Source organism: Sinocyclocheilus anshuiensis, unplaced genomic scaffold (assembly GCF_001515605.1).
Source record: "Sinocyclocheilus anshuiensis isolate Anshui unplaced genomic scaffold, SAMN03320099.WGS_v1.1 scaffold257, whole genome shotgun sequence".
In the NCBI taxonomy this organism is placed as follows: Eukaryota; Metazoa; Chordata; class Actinopteri; order Cypriniformes; family Cyprinidae; genus Sinocyclocheilus; species Sinocyclocheilus anshuiensis.
This window is the reverse complement of record NW_015539889.1, coordinates 2,055,254-2,071,949: the sequence shown is the minus strand read 5'-3', so window position 1 is coordinate 2,071,949 and position 16,696 is coordinate 2,055,254. Positions and strand designations below refer to the sequence as shown.

At 36.5% G+C, this 16,696-nt stretch overlaps 2 protein-coding genes across 3 annotated transcripts in view; both read right to left on the bottom strand.

Annotated features, from left to right (window-relative positions):
- LOC107685664 (1-phosphatidylinositol 4,5-bisphosphate phosphodiesterase eta-2-like) overlaps positions 1-11,338 on the bottom strand; it is a 14,523-nt gene extending 3,185 nt beyond the window's left edge. The window contains exons 1-17 of one of the 2 annotated variants that reach the window (XM_016482336.1): positions 10,749-11,338; positions 8,709-8,855; positions 7,655-7,900; positions 7,412-7,539; positions 5,198-5,368; positions 4,995-5,088; positions 4,711-4,914; positions 4,418-4,538; positions 3,953-4,124; positions 3,748-3,855; positions 3,576-3,653; positions 3,360-3,463; positions 2,195-2,283; positions 1,894-2,079; positions 1,582-1,689; positions 1,345-1,469; positions 1,181-1,265 (exon numbers count right to left, since the gene is read on the bottom strand). In XM_016482336.1, coding sequence (XP_016337822.1) covers positions 1,181-1,265; positions 1,345-1,469; positions 1,582-1,689; positions 1,894-2,079; positions 2,195-2,283; positions 3,360-3,463; positions 3,576-3,653; positions 3,748-3,855; positions 3,953-4,124; positions 4,418-4,538; positions 4,711-4,914; positions 4,995-5,088; positions 5,198-5,368; positions 7,412-7,539; positions 7,655-7,900; positions 8,709-8,855; positions 10,749-10,983 — 2,401 coding nt within the window. In that variant the 5' untranslated portion in view covers positions 10,984-11,338. Of the gene's footprint in view, positions 1-1,180; positions 1,266-1,344; positions 1,470-1,581; positions 1,690-1,893; positions 2,080-2,194; positions 2,284-3,359; positions 3,464-3,575; positions 3,654-3,747; positions 3,856-3,952; positions 4,125-4,417; positions 4,539-4,710; positions 4,915-4,994; positions 5,089-5,193; positions 5,369-7,411; positions 7,540-7,654; positions 7,901-8,708; positions 8,856-10,748 lie in introns of those variants that run through there. The other variant, XM_016482337.1, reaches the window with a different exon arrangement.
- Positions 11,339-12,274: 936 nt separating this feature from the next.
- The window catches only part of LOC107685663 (ski oncogene-like), a 40,738-nt gene continuing 36,316 nt past the window's right edge, over positions 12,275-16,696 (bottom strand). Inside the window, exons 3-7 of the mRNA XM_016482335.1 lie at positions 16,145-16,239; positions 15,729-16,009; positions 15,366-15,637; positions 14,488-14,718; positions 12,275-14,227 (exon numbers count right to left, since the gene is read on the bottom strand). Coding sequence (XP_016337821.1) covers positions 14,006-14,227; positions 14,488-14,718; positions 15,366-15,637; positions 15,729-16,009; positions 16,145-16,239 — 1,101 coding nt within the window. The 3' untranslated portion in view covers positions 12,275-14,005. The remainder of the gene's footprint in view (positions 14,228-14,487; positions 14,719-15,365; positions 15,638-15,728; positions 16,010-16,144; positions 16,240-16,696) is intronic.

Sequence of the window (16,696 nt, the reverse complement as noted above, 5' to 3'; positions counted from 1 at the left end):
GTCGCTCCAAACTGGATGAAAGAGCCAGGAGGAAACTGGTCAGAGAGGCGACCAAGAGGCCTACAGCAATTTGTCAGGATAGAAGGAAAAATGGATGGGGCAAAATTCTGTCAAATTCTTGAGGAAAATCTGCTGCCCTCTGCCAGAAAGTTGTCAATGGGAAGGAGTTTACCTTCCAATGAGACAATGACCCAAAAGCACACCGCAAAACTGAGCACACAGTGGTTGAAGGAGAAAAAGGTAAATGTTCTTGCATGGCCTAGTCAGAGCCCAGACTTAAACCCCATTGAAAATTTGTGGAATGACTTGAAGACATGCAGTCCACAAACGCAACAAAATACTGACACAAGGGGGTGATCCTTTTTCCAACTCAGTGATTGTTTTTTATTTTTTTCTGACATGCTGATGTTATACCTTTCACTTGGATGTTATAAGTTGAATTGAGTAAATACAGTTGGATAAAACAAAAACTGTCCATCTTCATTTTAGGCTGCAAAGCAACAAAATGTGATTATTTTTGCATGTTGTGTTTACTTGTGTTATCTTTGACTAATATTTAAATTTGTTTGATGATCTGAAACATTAAAGTGTGACAAACATGCAAAAAAATAAGAAATCAGGAAGGGGGCCAACACTTTTTCACACCACTGTATATATATATATATATATAAAACAACAGTAAGATTGTTAATATGAAAGCAATGGGTCATTTCAAATCGGACATAATGGAAAAATTATTTGTGGTTCAGTCAAATCACATGATATCATCTCATTTGTTGCGAAATGAACCATTACTCATTAATCTTTTTGCCTGACTCATTAAAAATAACTGGTCCATAAGAGTCTTTTGTTTGAGAAACTGACATCATGGTTCGAGCTGTGTTCATTTTATATGCAGGTAATACGACTTGCTTTTAAATGCAATGGAAAAGAAGATGTGTGAAAAGAAAATGTGCCAGACACGGCGCAACAGTCTAAGACTGTTTGTTTACGTTGGAAAAACAATTACAAAACACCACAGCAGAACTCAAAAACACGTTCTGTGTGAACGCCACCTCACCTTTTTTTTTATTGCCATCAGTGTCTATCCCCAAAAAACATATTAAACAACCACTAACCCTTATAAGTTTGAATTAAAGTAATACCAAGTTCTGTTTGTACAATCCAGCTTTGTACTTACCGTTGTCATCCACTACTCTTGTCTGCTGTTTATTGCAATCAACAGGCAATCCGATAATCTCCACTTCCACAAAGGGATCTATGATCTGGACAACAAAACATTCCATCTCAGACAGTTTGTTACATATGATTATTTACTTTCCTTTTCAGTATGAGTGAATTCACCTCTCCTCTGTCCCCTAACATGGAGTCTTTTGGCTTCGGTAGCTGCTGGCCACTAATTATCTTGAGCACTAGCTGAGATTTCCTGTGTCCTGGCAAAGGGTCTTCCAGCATAGGATTAAAGGCACCTGAGGACAATCATTATATGTGGTGAAAATTGCCTTTGAAAGAAAGTAATAAATAGAATGCATCAAAGAAATTTCTTTTTTTTTTGACTGTACTCTAGAGCCATTAACTTACCTTTACACATGCATTTTGGCTTGAGTACATAGCCGCAGTTTCCATTCGCTGCAAATTTTGCCCTGTTCAGCTGTAGCATACGGCCTTCTGTTTGATAGTTGAGAGCGACTGGAAAGATGAAACAACATTTTAAACAAATGCATGGTGCAACTGTGATATATAGAAAAAAGAGAAAGCCATTAGCCAACAAGGATCCATTGCTGTTCAAATCAAAGTCGTCGCTGTTTCATCATTAATGAAAAACAACAGGATTTAATGATAATTAGAAAGGAAATGATTCATAGTAAATTAAAGAAAAAAGCTAATTCATACCTAAATGACATCCTGCATTCCAAAAAGGCTGAGGATTGAAGTTGCTAGAATCAACACGGTAGTTGGAAGGGTAGACTCGTAAGAGCTGTCGTTGATTAAAGCGAACTAACTGAGCAGGCTTCAGCGTCAGAATCTGGTTAGTTAGGCTTTCGTTTAAGGAGGACACTTGCCAACTGCACATGTATGCTGCAACACACATGCAGTTTATTTAGACATAAACATCAAGAACACTTTTACAGTTTGTGCTTTAACACTTATGTGGATATTATTGAGGTTGCAACTGCATTCAAATTTGTCTTACCTTGAGTTTCTATATCATGAACTCGCACTGACTTCGTGTATTTGACCAGATCAGAGAGGGCACGAGAAAGTCTCATTGTTTTCCTCCGTCTGAAGAAAATTAGCATAAAACATGGACTATCATTAGACTGGACAGATTTAGATACACACTGTAAAAATTGTATTTGTAAGAATGCCACAATAAAAAAAATTATATTATATTTAATAGGACAATTAATGTTAACGTACAGCATTAATTTTAGTATTGAGATACTATTATAGTTTTTTAAATTTGTTTTATTCTTATATTTAATTTTAGTTCAAGTTTTGGTAATTTTTTGTGTTTTTGTCATTTTTATTAGTTTTTTTTATATGTCTATATAGTTTTCATTAATTTTTATTTCAGTTTTAGTTATTTTAGTACATCAAGATAAACTGTAACACTTCACAAAAAGGTTCATTCATTAACTAATATTAACTAACAACAAGCAATACATTTTTTACAGTATTTATCTTTGTTACCGTTAATTAATAAAAATAGAACTGTTCTTTGGTAGTTCATGTTAGCTCAGGTCCATTAATTAATATTAACAGATGAAACATTGGATTTTAATAATGTATTAGTAAATGTTGCAATTATTATGAACTGAGATTAATTAATGCTTTACAAGTATTTTTCATTATTAGCTTATGTTAACTGATGTTAACAAATGGAGCCTTACCATAAAGGCCTTGGCAACTAGCTGAAATAAACATTTTTTATATATTTTATCTCAGTTAAAATTAATTTTATTTCTGGTAACAAGCTGTACAATACTGTAAAATGATTTGATATGGTTAAATATTTTTTTCTAATAAAAAATACAGCATTTAAGTTTCCAGAAGTCTCTATGTGATTTGATTTAATTTTATTTTAGTTAGTCTCTTATTTTATTTATCAGTTATGTACAGTGCATTGGGGAGTTATGTTATGTTTTAAGTTATTTAATTAACGTTTATTGAACTATTAAAATATACAGTCATGAATATATATAGGCACCAAAATGTCATCTTGTTAGTTTTTTTTTTTTTTTACTGCGACTTTCTGGCAACCTCAGATGCCAATTTTTCTTTACTGTAAATTTAGCTGAATTTTTTTACAGTTCACAGTAAATTCAACAACAAACGGTATCTCCTGAAATACTCACTTGCCATAGTTGATGACCTGTTTATCATTACTGCTTGGAATTTCCTGCTCATTATCAGAGTCACTCAGGATGGGCTTCTTTTTTAACTTGACCCGTTTTTTCTTCTGAAACACAGATTATGGAACACTGTAACACTAGTATAATGCTGCTTTTGTGTTATTTCTTTTTCCTAAATTACTGGAAATGTAATACGTCTAGTGGAAAGTCCTTGCAGACCTTGCGCCTGAAGCTGTCCATGAACAACCTCCGTGAGCGTTTCTTTGATTCTTCGCCCATCTCTTGTGCTCCTGTGGTCTGTAATCCAGAACACAACAGTTTTTAGTTAAACACTCCAGAGGGGAAATTGTCCAATTATTCTAATGTAGAAAAAAGGGAAAAAACATCTCACATCTCCATTAATTTGCTCCTCTTCCTCCTCATCCTCTTCTACGCTGTCTTCATCAGACACATCTCCATCCTCTGCATCAGCATCAATGTTTGCTGGCAGCTTCTTTCCCTGGAAAGCACCGCAATGTGAGTTTTTTTCCATGATTTAGTTAAAGAAAATTCTACTTCCAACTTTACTCCATGACAAGGGTAATATACTACCTCACCTTGACAAGCACTTTCCCTTTTAAAACCTCTGGAGATGGCAGACGCCTAGACTCATTCACATTTATATTTGACAGGTCCAGCTTTTCCTGTAGCACTTCCATGAGGTATTGAGCCATTTTCTTCTGCTGAGGCACAGTGCAGTGGTTCTCTATAGAAAGGATCACTGGATATCTGATAGTGGAAGCACACCTGGGATCCATGAACCATCATGGGGAACACCTGGGACAAATTAAACATGGGAAAGGAACACCTGGGGAGCAAGACACAGACAAAACATGGAACAGAGTCTGACAATTATATTGTATATGTATTAAAATATATATATTTTTTATTATTTACTACAAAAAAATGAATGTTAAACAAATAGTATTTCTTTCATCTTTACTATTATCATTATTAATATCATTAATTTTTTTTATTATTAATTTATAAAATCTTAGAAAACGACTTAAAATATCACTTACTGAGTTTTGGCAAATGCATATTTGTTGATTGTCTCAACAACATCTTTAAAGAGGATTTTTGAGGTAAGTGTGTATCCATGATGCACAATCGGTTCCCCATCAGGACCATCCCAGCAGTCAACTGGAGAGGCAGAGAAAAACTGTGTCATTTGAAGGATAACATTTTTTTTTAATGATTGTAAAAACCTCATTAAAATGTATTTGACTTTGATCAACACTTTATCCAAAAAGACATTCACTTTGATTCACAGTATGTCGACAACAAGCTTTTAGGCTGAGAGAAGTGTTTCTACCTTCCACACAGCGACAGCCTGCCTGAAGCACATACGCATACATATCAACCCGAGACTGAGACAGCAGCTGATCTCCAGTCAGGTAGGTGTTGTGAGACGATGCAATGTAGTAGTTTGTCAACGGCTGTGCCATGTCCTGATTTACTTGATAGTGTTCTGGGTTGAAGATGTCCCCTGCAGGACTACGCATGTAGTTGGTGAAACCTTAGAAAGCAAGATAAATGTGGTAAACATCCGATGATACAATAACCATAAAAAGATGAAGCAAAGAAAGAGTCTCTCACCATCAATACCCAGCACCATATGTGTTTGGTTTTCAGAACATGGCTCAAACTGGTTGATGGTCATCTTGCAGTAGTCTTTGGTCACATTTACCATCTAGGAAAAAAACATATACCAATTACAAATATGATGGTTCAAGTCCATCAAAAGAGCAACATAATTAACAAATAATTATGTGAAGATATGCAAAATGAATCACACCAGCCTTTTGCTCATTTTCCAAGAAGCGTTGGAGGTCGTTCAGGTCCATGTGCTCTTTGTGGTTGTTGTAGGTGATCATTAGTAAGTAAAGATCTCGGCGTGTCGAGATCAGCTTGTAAAAAGTACAGAATTCCTCAAATGTCAATGACCCCTGGTTTTCATCAGTGTCAGCCTCCTGTGAATGCACAAAGTTTTTCATTTTTTAAATGAAAAAATGCGTAAAATATAATCTTACACATATTTAATATAATACAATGTGCATTTTTTGTGCAATGGTTAAAAGACAAACATTAATTGTCATTGGTTTTGGTGGAAACTGCGGGTAATTACACATTAATTAATTAATTTAATTAATTAATTTCATATATTTTAGTTCAACTCTATAATCAGATACACTTAAATTAGAAATATTACAGAGATATTTTAGACAGCACCACTTCATTGTATTAGTGGTGCTTGTCTATAAAGCAAAGCATTACTATTGTTCTCTTGCATACTTATCATTCTTCTTCTGAACAAAACTTCTGCGTGTAACTCGTCCCGCACGGTTTGTCGTAGACCCATGAGGTGTCAAATCATCCGGCTTATTGAGGAGAGGTGTGCTATATCTTTTCTAAGCGATTGGACCTATGATGTTCGCACAGCGGACGAAAAAGTGGGCAAAAAAATTCCATAGACTTACATTGTTGGAATGTTCATGAATTTGATCTCAACTATTACTTTCACACACACACACACACACACAGGGCCTTAGGAACCCTTTCTCTCTCTCTCTCACATTCATTTGAATTTTAATTATGTTTTCAAGTAACCAATAACTAGTGACCTATTCTCTTCATAGCCACACCCTAGCAACCATTTACAGCACTCTAGCAACCACCCCATAGACTTCCATTTAAACAGATCTTCATAGCCATACCCTAGCAACCGCTTACAGCACCCTAGCAACCACCCCATAGACTTCCACTTAAACAGATCAAAAGGGATATCTTTGGATAGAAGTGTCATAGAAACATGGGGGTTTTTGCTCTTTTGACTCATGCTAGCAAACAGGACTTCCATCATGCATGCTACACATGTTAGCAGTGAATAGCTACATGCTAACAGTGATTAGCTAAGTGCTAAATCAGGCTAAGAACATGCTAAGTACTCTATAAAACTCCATAGTAACAATCTGTGACAACTACCAACCGCTTAGCAACACGATAGTAACTGCCCAGAACACCTAACAACACCCAAACAACCATCCAGAACACCTTAGCAACCACCTAGCAATGCCTTAGCAACCACCCAGAACACCTTAGCAACCGTGTAGCAACACCCTAGCTACCACCCAGGATCCCCTAGCAACCACTTAGCAACACCATAGCAACCACCTAACAACAACTTATAAAACACTAGTAACACCCTAGCAAATGCCTAGCAACCACTCAGAACACCTTAGTAACTGCCTAGAAACACCCTAGCAACTGAGTGCCGAGTTTTGCCACTAGCACCACTAACATTTTCTTCAGGAAATGTACATATCTAGTTTTTTGTTTGTACTTTTAAGTAAAAGTAGTGTTATGGCATTGGTTGCAGTAGAAATATGTCTCCATTAAGGATTAGAGGCTCTAGAGTTAAGACCTCAACCAGTTTCAGATAACGCCATCTGTTCAGAGTGAACCATATGTTACATACTCACTGAGCGTACTCATCTGCATCTTTGCTAATAGCACTCTGAAAGTGTTTTAAACCAGTATAATGTGTCAGTGATGATATTTAAGGAAATCTTTTACATCAACTATACAGAAGTAACACAAAGTAGAATTAAACTTTTCAAAAACACCAGGAGAGTGTGTTTGATATGCACATTCAAACATTCAAGCTGTTTGCTTGCTCAATAGCAGCTTTGTGTATGCAAACTGTGTAACTGAACTGATATATATACACTACTGTTCATAAGTTTGTGGTAAATAAGTTATATGTATGCTATATGTATGCTTATATGTATATTGTGACAAAAGTATACACTACAGGGGCGAAGCTACACAATTTTTTAAACCAGCTTAGGTAATAATACTGAAAAAATGTGATTTAATTGTAGTTGGTGACTCCCCAAAATAATACAATGTGGTACGTATTTTGATTATGTACTTTTCTATTGTTCTTTAAATTTGGACCAGATGTCTGCACACGTTGAAGGACAATACATGTTGACAAGGTGTATATAATGTACCTGGAACATTTCTCTGACTTTCTGCTTTGGAAGGTTCACGTTGAGCTTGTGAAGCAGCTGTAAAACCTCTCCAATGCTCAGATTCCCATCTCCATTTTTGTCTGCTTCTGAAAAGGTCTGTCTCAACCATTTGCAACAAGATGTAAGGAAATATGCACACACAATTTGCACAAACTGAAACAGGCCACTATGGGTGGATTCAGACCATCACCCTTCCTCCTCAGTGGACACAATTAAAAGGATATTGATCTCGTGTCCGTTGCCTTTTTGCCAGACTGTCCTCATCACTGATGCCTGCCAGAAGGTATTTAAGGCCAGTAATCCAGGTCCGTGCCTCTTCTCCATTCGTGGAAACCAAGTCAAGAGATTCCACGTGGTCTCCATGGTAAATACTGAAGCAGCAGTTTGGATCAAAGTTATTGTTGGCAAATCGCCTGAAGACCTCAGTTCTCATTCCCTCACAGACCTCATGGATGGAGTCTATGGTGACTGAATAAAACAAGAACAGGAATAAACAGTGCAGTGCTCTGAGTGTTTGATCTTTTTTTTTTCAGTGGTTCGGACTTGAACAAAGCATTTTTATTCAACAGAATATTCTTCAGAGACAATATAGCTGTAAAAGCTATCCAATCCAGATGTTTACACTGGTTATTCATTAAGACCCCATGAAATCAGTCGCATGTGTGTTTAGCTTGAATCTACATGCTAATGTACTCCTGAATGTTGACAAAACTAACTTTCAGCAAACAAAATGTACAAATGCTAAAATGTACAATCTTTCTCTTCCAGGAAAATGAAGCAAAAATACTTCAAGAATCATTTGCTCATTGCAATGAGAAATTCCCTGCTAGCAAGTAGCCAATCAAGGACTCAGATAGCACATTACTGCTTCAATGTATAGCATGTATTCTGTGCACTTTATATGAATTTTCTGTATGCATAGAACACCCAGATAAATAGTACAGAGCAGACCTTACTTACTGGAATACTGTGTCCCATAATGCAATGTGCTCGGCTTGACCTTTTATTTACAGTATGACAAATGAACCAGACCTAATTAACAGCCGTGACTTTCAACATCTGTTTCTTGACTCATTGTTTCATTGTATGATTGTAAGATTCTAAGACTTCCATTCCTAACACAGGCACCAGTAAGGGCTGATTCTTCTCCTCTTTAAAAGGAAATATTGTACATGAACAGAAAACTGCGCTTGTGACGCAATTTAACAGCGTGTTTAAAATGACAAGCGCATGCTGATGTATCTCCGCAGCACAAGCAGCTTTCTATCGGACTCACTTTTAGCTCTTTCATGTTTTCTGGAGGGCCTCCAGCGGATGCAGGACTTGTGCTCATCTAGGTAGAAGAGGCGCACCAGAGCCTTGGATTTTCCTTTCAGTTTAATCATTTGAGATCCGGCCTGCATGCTGCAAATGCATCTTTCCACTGCAAAAGCAAAAGAGGATTTTTATTAGTAGTATTTGGCTGCTCATGTGATAAACAGCCTACTTTTATAACCTGTGACTGCCTATTTTTAACCAGACATGTCCTGGCTGGGATTTCTAAATGGCATAAAATGTCCGGGTTTGGCATTGTTTTACAACTGACATGCTCTGCAGTTCTCACACATTGTATGTACGCGTATTTGTACTGCTTTGACCGTTCTCCCTGTAGATCCCACCTTCTCGCACGCCACGATTGGTCGATTATGCACAAAGCTATTATATTAATACCACTGTCTTAATACTTTAAGACATATTAAGTGTTAATGGTTTTCTTAACGAGAGACTTCGTGCATATTCTGCTGTTCTGTGACCACAGATTTGCGGGTCTTGTCTTTCTCTCCTACAGGTGACTTGCAGGACCCTGTACGTTATAGTACTAAATTAGTTTTAATCATTTAACCACCACAGTGTCTCGTCTCCATTGGCAACACGCACGATTTGTGTCGATTGCAAGTGACGTCGCTGGTAGCGGAGAGTGCAGGAGGCGATTGCAAGTGACATTGTAATTTTGTTTCTTTTTTTCTTGTCTTCACCACCTGGCTACTTTTGAAAAATGGTGAGATATTCAATGAAAATAATAATATTAATAATAAAGATCGCAAGTTACGTCCCTTGCGGAAGCGCAGGGCTGCGTTCAGCCCCGACAAAACGGTGCAAAACGTACGTGTTTAATACTGCAAAATATGCTCGATGTTACAGTCACTGCCCTTGCCGTCCAGAATAAAAGACACATTTGTAAACGACTTTACTTGGACCCATTGTGCGAGCTGTCTCTTTAATACCGCGTGGTTTATATACATGTTGCTGCTGATTGGGCTGACATTTTTGACACACCCACCAAACAAGAGAAAACTTATCTCAAACCCCGTTGCACACCGTTTCCAGGAAACATGTTGTTCAACCCGGAAACCATAGCAAAACGTTGCACACCGGTTTGAGCTTGAACGTGCCCCAGGATATGTCTGGGAAAAGCAGATGTAAGGTCCCCCTACTCGCCCTACATTTTTAATATGTATTATTAATATGTAATATTAATTTCTTTAGTGAGAAAACTTTTTATTGAATGCACCTTTAAGAAAATCCTTCGAATGTCAGAGTTGAATTGTTCAAGCAGATGTATGAAGCACCTTCTCAATCAGATTACACAGTTGCGTCACGCACGCACAGGTTCAGGGTGTTTTCTGTCTGCTGACATGCATCATGGAAACAGTACTATAATGATGATGAACTCTTATGGGGGCGGCATCTTACAGATGTTCTCATCAAAATAATTTGGTTGTATTGTTATGGAAAAGAAAAAAAATTATTTATTTTAAGGTGATATACTACAATATATGGTGGCGTTTGAATTATAGGCTACCGATATATTATTTTTATATATCTTATATTTTCTGCTACTTTCTGCGTTTATGCCAGAATAACATGGTGATGGACCAGGAGTCACTAAAGGTTACTTTTAACAGTCAATTTAGGGTGTGTTTTCGAAAAGTTGCTTTGGAGGAGCGGATCAAGGACAGAGAGGTCATGTGACGCAGCTAGTCAATCTAATCTCTGCGGATTGTTTTGTGTCCATATGCCGTGAGGTGCGCTTCTCACGATGGCCAATAATTTAGGACACTGTCTTATTATAGTGTACTCAAAACACTTAGTTAACAGTTAATAACATGCAAAATGACTCTAAACATAAAGTTGAATACAGTACAAAACGATAACATTTTAGAACTGTTGGAAAGGGGCTGAAATTAAACCCAGCCCCATTAGATCATTTAACAATTATAGTGAAAAAAAAGAGTAAAAATATGGGATTAGTGCCTTTAGGTGGTTTAATTTTTACCTATGTGGCCCATTCTCCATTTCGGCGATGCAACAATACATCCCCCTATCCATAAGAACTCCTCAGCCAGACGTGATATCGCAGCTTTCTGCCATAGTTTAGGTGAAGTCATTATAGAAGGAGAGGGCGATCTGAAAGGTGAAGGTGGCATCCTCCCAGGACTGGGGGGCCGCCCGGTGAGAGATGGCGAAAACAAGACTGGAGATGATGGTGCCATTCCCAGAGATGTATTCATTACTGCAGGACTGTTGTGTGGTCATAACCTAGACCTCTGGTCATGTCCCTCGCCCACCGTATCAGTCCTGTAACTCATAAGGTCAGCTCTCCTCCACCGGCGGCATCCAGCGAGACAGGTGTTACTGAAATGATGAGCCAACACTTCTCAAGGGTAGCAATGTTCATGTGGACAGATGATTTAATTCCAGTTGGCACCTCTTTTTGATAGATCTTCTTAGTGATTGACCCTCCCTCTGGTCCATTGATGGTGTGTTTTCTTCAGATATTCCAGAGTGAGTCTTAAATTGGACTGCTATTGTGGACCGGCGTGCTGTGGTTGCAAGTTTAGTAGGAACTGGGATGGGAAGAGGAGCCACACGAGTCAGCAGTCAGTAAATCTCTAATCCAGGATGAGGTGAAGGCATTACTCGTACAGGGGATTTTCGTGTCTCATTGGTCAACTTGAGGAAAAGGATAAAGGGATGATATATCAATATCTTCCTCTAATGCTACTAAAGTAAAACGATGCCAATTAACATGGAAACATGAAATTCCTCTTCACTTCATCATTGTACGTCTATCAAACTCATATCTTTTTTTATCATATAAAATATGAATTCTAAAGTTTTATCATGTCTTCTCATGTTCTTGTGAACCAGGGCTAACATTATATAAAATTACAAATTATATATATGTTTTATATTATCTTGTGAGCTATAGGGTTACTGAGTTGGGGTTAGGGGTAATATTCTTGTAAAAATTATTTACATTATATAATAAAAAAAATTTCTTATGAAACAGTGTTAACTTTTCTAATAAAGACACCAATTTAAAAAAAATTATGAAACATGGTTTTTTGATCTTATGAGCTACAGTAAAAATCATTTATATGTGTTTACATTTTTTATGAATATAATTTTCTCAAAATGTCTTATGATCAAGGGTTAACTGTTCTTATAAAAATTATTATAATTACAAAGTATAAGTAAAATACAAATATATTTTGTGCTAATTATTTTTAAATCGTGTTTTATGAACCAGGGTTAATTGTTCTTATAAAAATAATTTATACTTTTTTTTAAAAATCTCATTTTATGAAGGGTTAACGATTCTTAAAAAATACATATAAAAAATAGTCTTCTGAACTAGGGTTACATGTTCTTATATTTTTCTTGCAAAAACAAAGTAGAAATTAAATTACAAAAATGTAAATGCTGCTGTCAAATCTAGGCTCTTCAGTTGCCTTAGGTTTATATAATCCTAATTATTGTATGGCACAAAAATATCAGAAAACACAAGAAGAATGGTTGGTTCTGTTTAATGATGTTATTATAAGTGGGGGAACATTAAAACAAGTGACTAAAATGACCCACATCAAAACCAAAACTATGACAAGACCCTGAACACAATGCATATCTCTAGTGTGACGCATGAAAACATTGAAAGGTTAAAAACTGACATAGGCAAGCATACGGATCTCGTTATATAGAAGGGGAACTAAAAATGTACCAGAATAAATAGAGCGATGGAGAAGTTAGCATACGTATTACTGCAGGTTTATTCAAGACAGAGGTAATGGAGATAAAAGATCATTAGAAATTCAGCAAATACTCTTTACAGTTTATCAGTCACATTTCTGATTTATCCTAAGATTTATCATATTTATCATAAGATTTTATGAAACTTTGCTTTGGTAATTATATAAAGTGATTTCCAAAGGGACTGAATTTATTCAGAAATATAATGATCTAAGATTTTTTTGTTAATATTACATAAGGATTTTATACAGTAAATGCCCTCTAGTTGAAAATATGATAGGAGAAATTCATTTTTGTGTTACATTATTTCATACATACAGTCTATTGGTTTGGAGCAAAAGCATTTAGAGTGAAGTGTAAAGCAAGCTATCATATTTACATAGTTTTTTTTAAATGTTTGAGTGGTATTCACATCTGTAACAAATGTATGAAAACTTTATTCAATACTTGGTGTCCAAAATCTGAAAAAACAGAGGGCTTCAAATACACAATACAACTATCTTTTCTTAAAAGTGCAATTCTTTTCTTTTTTTTTTTTTTTGGTAGAAAGTAAAAAAATATATATCCTTATTTTCTATATAAGTAGAAACGTTATTTTCATTAACAGCATTTTTTAACCTTAACTGAGCCCTAAAACCAGTGACTAAAAATGGATGTTTGTCACTAGAGCATAATTAAGATTCTGAGGGAAAAAAAGAAAGAAATTATAATAATAATTCCACCATCAAACAAGCATGGAGTGATCAATATCATGTCCTATGCTGTAGTGTTAATTTGGACTGCGAAAATTGGTAATTAGTGAAGTATAATACTTGATACTGAAGTTCAGGAAAGAGGGTAGGATTCAGCCCATATTGATCGTTGCCAATACTATAGGGTTTTAAGTACATGGTAATTAAAAATACTAAGATAAAAAGCTCATTTGAATGTAGGTTTATAATAAAGCTTTGCTGCACCATGCAAATTATTTCAATACAACAGTGAAAAAAGGTCAAATAAAAGCGAGCAGAACATTGTAATGACAACACCTGTGTACTATGTAGAATTCTGGCTTGTAACACTTTCTAGTTTACAGAGTATCAGCGGCACTAGCAGGTTGTTCACCTGCTACTGTCAATGTATTGTGAATAGAAAACATGTTCGTTTCCCAAATATTATTCAAGTATCTTTGCAAAAAATGTAAATAGCTTATAACAAAAAATCCTTAGCTTAGCTTAAAGAAGCTAACTGAAGGAGAGTCAGTTACATGCGATGCCACCTTCTCTGAGCGTTCTCCTCTCGAGGAGCGACCAAACTTCTTTCCAGTTACTTGAGTTCATGATTTATGGATACAGTTTCCATTGGTTTTGGTAACGTACACTGTAAAATGCTTGTTTTTCATTACCATTCTCCTGTGCTCCAGTACTTTTTTCACGAATGCATTGGCTTTAGAGGCATCCTCTACTCGTCCTCAAATCAAAGTCTTCAACTACAGTCATACACTGATCACATAACTCTAAATGTTTAAGATACATCTTCCTCTCTCATTTCTTTCTTCTCTCCCTCAGCTGGTTGTGTGTTTGCGATGGGGTGTCCCTCCATCTCTGCTTTGTGGCCCAGCTGTTCCTGGAGCTCTTTGACGACCCTCTCCAGGTTCTTCCGGGCATCCCGTTCCTTCAGCAGGTCCTCTCTTAACTGCTTGCGGTCCACTTCTGCTTGCTGGAGCTTTGTCTGCAGATCTTCAATCTGATAGAGTAAAAAAGAGATGCTGAAGTGGAGCAAAGTTTATGCACATCTTATTTGCCGTCATTATACTTTATTATATACAATGGGGTCCAATATGTGAGACCACTAGTGAAAATGCTTCTGTTTAGCATTTCAACTCACCCTGCTCCCTAGACATCAAAAACAGCCATTAAAACACAATACTGGCCAGGACACAGTGTAACTTTACCTTCTGTACTTGGCTGTGCTAAAACATACCAACAGGATGTGCCAAATCTCACCTGTGAGGAATACTTGGCCCTCAGACGTCCTGCCTCACAGTCCTTATCGCATACATGGAGCTGCCTCTCTCTGTCCAGCTCCCTCTTCAGCCTGCCGCAGGACTCGTTGGCATCTCGCACCTTCTTCTCACTCTCCACACGGAGGCGCTCAATCTCCTTCCTTAGGTTCCGCTTTGCTTCGATGGCCTCCCTCAGCCTGCCCTTCTTAGTCACCCTGACAAACTCCAGCTCCTGTTAAAGACAGTCAATATTATTCAAGGGTAACACATGAATCTGACACCTTGTGTACAAAGTAATTTGCTTAGGCTATGTTACAAATTTGCTTATTTGATCATGCAGAACAGTGTTATTTTAGTATTATTTATGTTCTATTGTGGCATTTATTCATATTTTGAATTAGCTTGTATTTTTATGTTTTAAATTTGTATTTTTATTTTAATTCAAAATTAATGTTGTAATGCTGTTACATGCTTTTATCGTTTTTTTTTTTCCTTTTCCTTTTTTTAACATTTCTATTTGGCTTTAGTTTATTAATTTTCAGTATTTCAGTTAATGGCCAAAGTAACATTTCTAATTTTCATCTAGTTTTTAAGTATTGAACATTCATATTTTATTTTATTTCAGCTTTATTTCAATTACAGATTTTTTTTGGTCAGTTTTAGTTTGAGTTAACAATAACATTGGTGCAGAATATTCTAAATTCAAAATATTTAGAACTATTCTAAAAATTAAATTTGGAATAATTTGAGTATTTAAATATTTAAAGTGAATGTTTTGCAGTTTATTTTAAGTCATTGTTTCATTTGAAATAAACAAAATAATAAAAATCTTCAAATTATATTTTGAATTTTCAGACTTTTGGACCTCCCAGTAAGTACCTGCTGAAGGCTTCGTTTGGCTTGCAGAGCAGCAGCTAGTTTCTCCTCTTGCTTCACTCTCATGCGGATGATCTCCTGGAGGAATTTCTCTCTAGCCTCCTTAGAGCTAAGGTCACTGCAGAGTGTCTGCTTGATGACTTCCAGCTCAGAGCAAGGGGCCACCCCCAGTCTCACCCTCCCATCATGCACCTCTGCAGTGCTGTAAGCGTTGAGGTTCATCACCCCAAAGCCATAGGTAAAGGGAGGGGACATCAAGGAACGGGGGGCAGGAACTAGAATCAGAGAATAATACACCAGTAAAAAAAAGTTGCCAGATATTGCAAATGTTTTTCCATTAGCCATTATGTTTTTTTGACATCCTACCTTTGCTACAGTTGTCAACCTCAATTTCTGCGTCCGAGTCCTCGTTCTCCAGAGGATGCTGTCTGACTGCTGCAGTGGGCAGAGAGGCCTCAGCCACTGGCTGTGATTGTCTTTCTGCAGAGGGCCACCTCTTTCTTGGCCTTGAGCTCTCTGTCTTGCCTGTGTTGTGGCTCTCAGTGGCCTGAGAGAAACGTTGCGGTGGCTGCTCATTATTTTTAAATGTGGCAATAGGCAGAGACACATTTGGGACTACCAGGCTGTCTTGTCCTTTTGCAAGCGATCTGAATGTCAGGGGAAAATGAGATGTTAATTACATGTCTCAATCAAAGAAATATATTGATGTATTGCATAGTGGAGATGATGCTTGAATTTCTTATAATCACACTAATGGTCAAATGGTAGTTCTTGTGGTGTACCTCTCATATGTGTGGCTAGGTGTCTCTCGCTCAGCAGAAGGAACTATGGGAGACCAGGGCCTGAAGGCTGAAGGTCTTTGCTTGAACTGGAGCGGCTTAAGATCATAAACAGAGAAAAATAAGAGGATTACATTAGGGACGCAATATATAAAGTTAATCTTTAAAAATAATCATTTAATCTTTATCTCAAATCCCAGAATAAATATAAACTTTTCATATTGTATTTCATACTGTACTATAATGTTGTGATGCCTAAATTCACTTGGGGCATTTAAAATGACTTGTTTTTAATTTATTTAGTGTAGAGTTTTAATATTAGTGCACCCCTAACTTCAATATCTATGTCCACATGATAAAATAACCATAATAATCAACACTAATAACACTAATAATTTCACAGTCTGGAGGTCTAAAATAGCTCTAAATATATATAACTAAATAATTAAAAAAATAATATAATAATAATAAATAAATTATATATATACAGTGGGTACGGAAAGTATTCAGACCCCCTTAAATTTTTCACTCTTTGTTATATTGCAGCCATTTGCT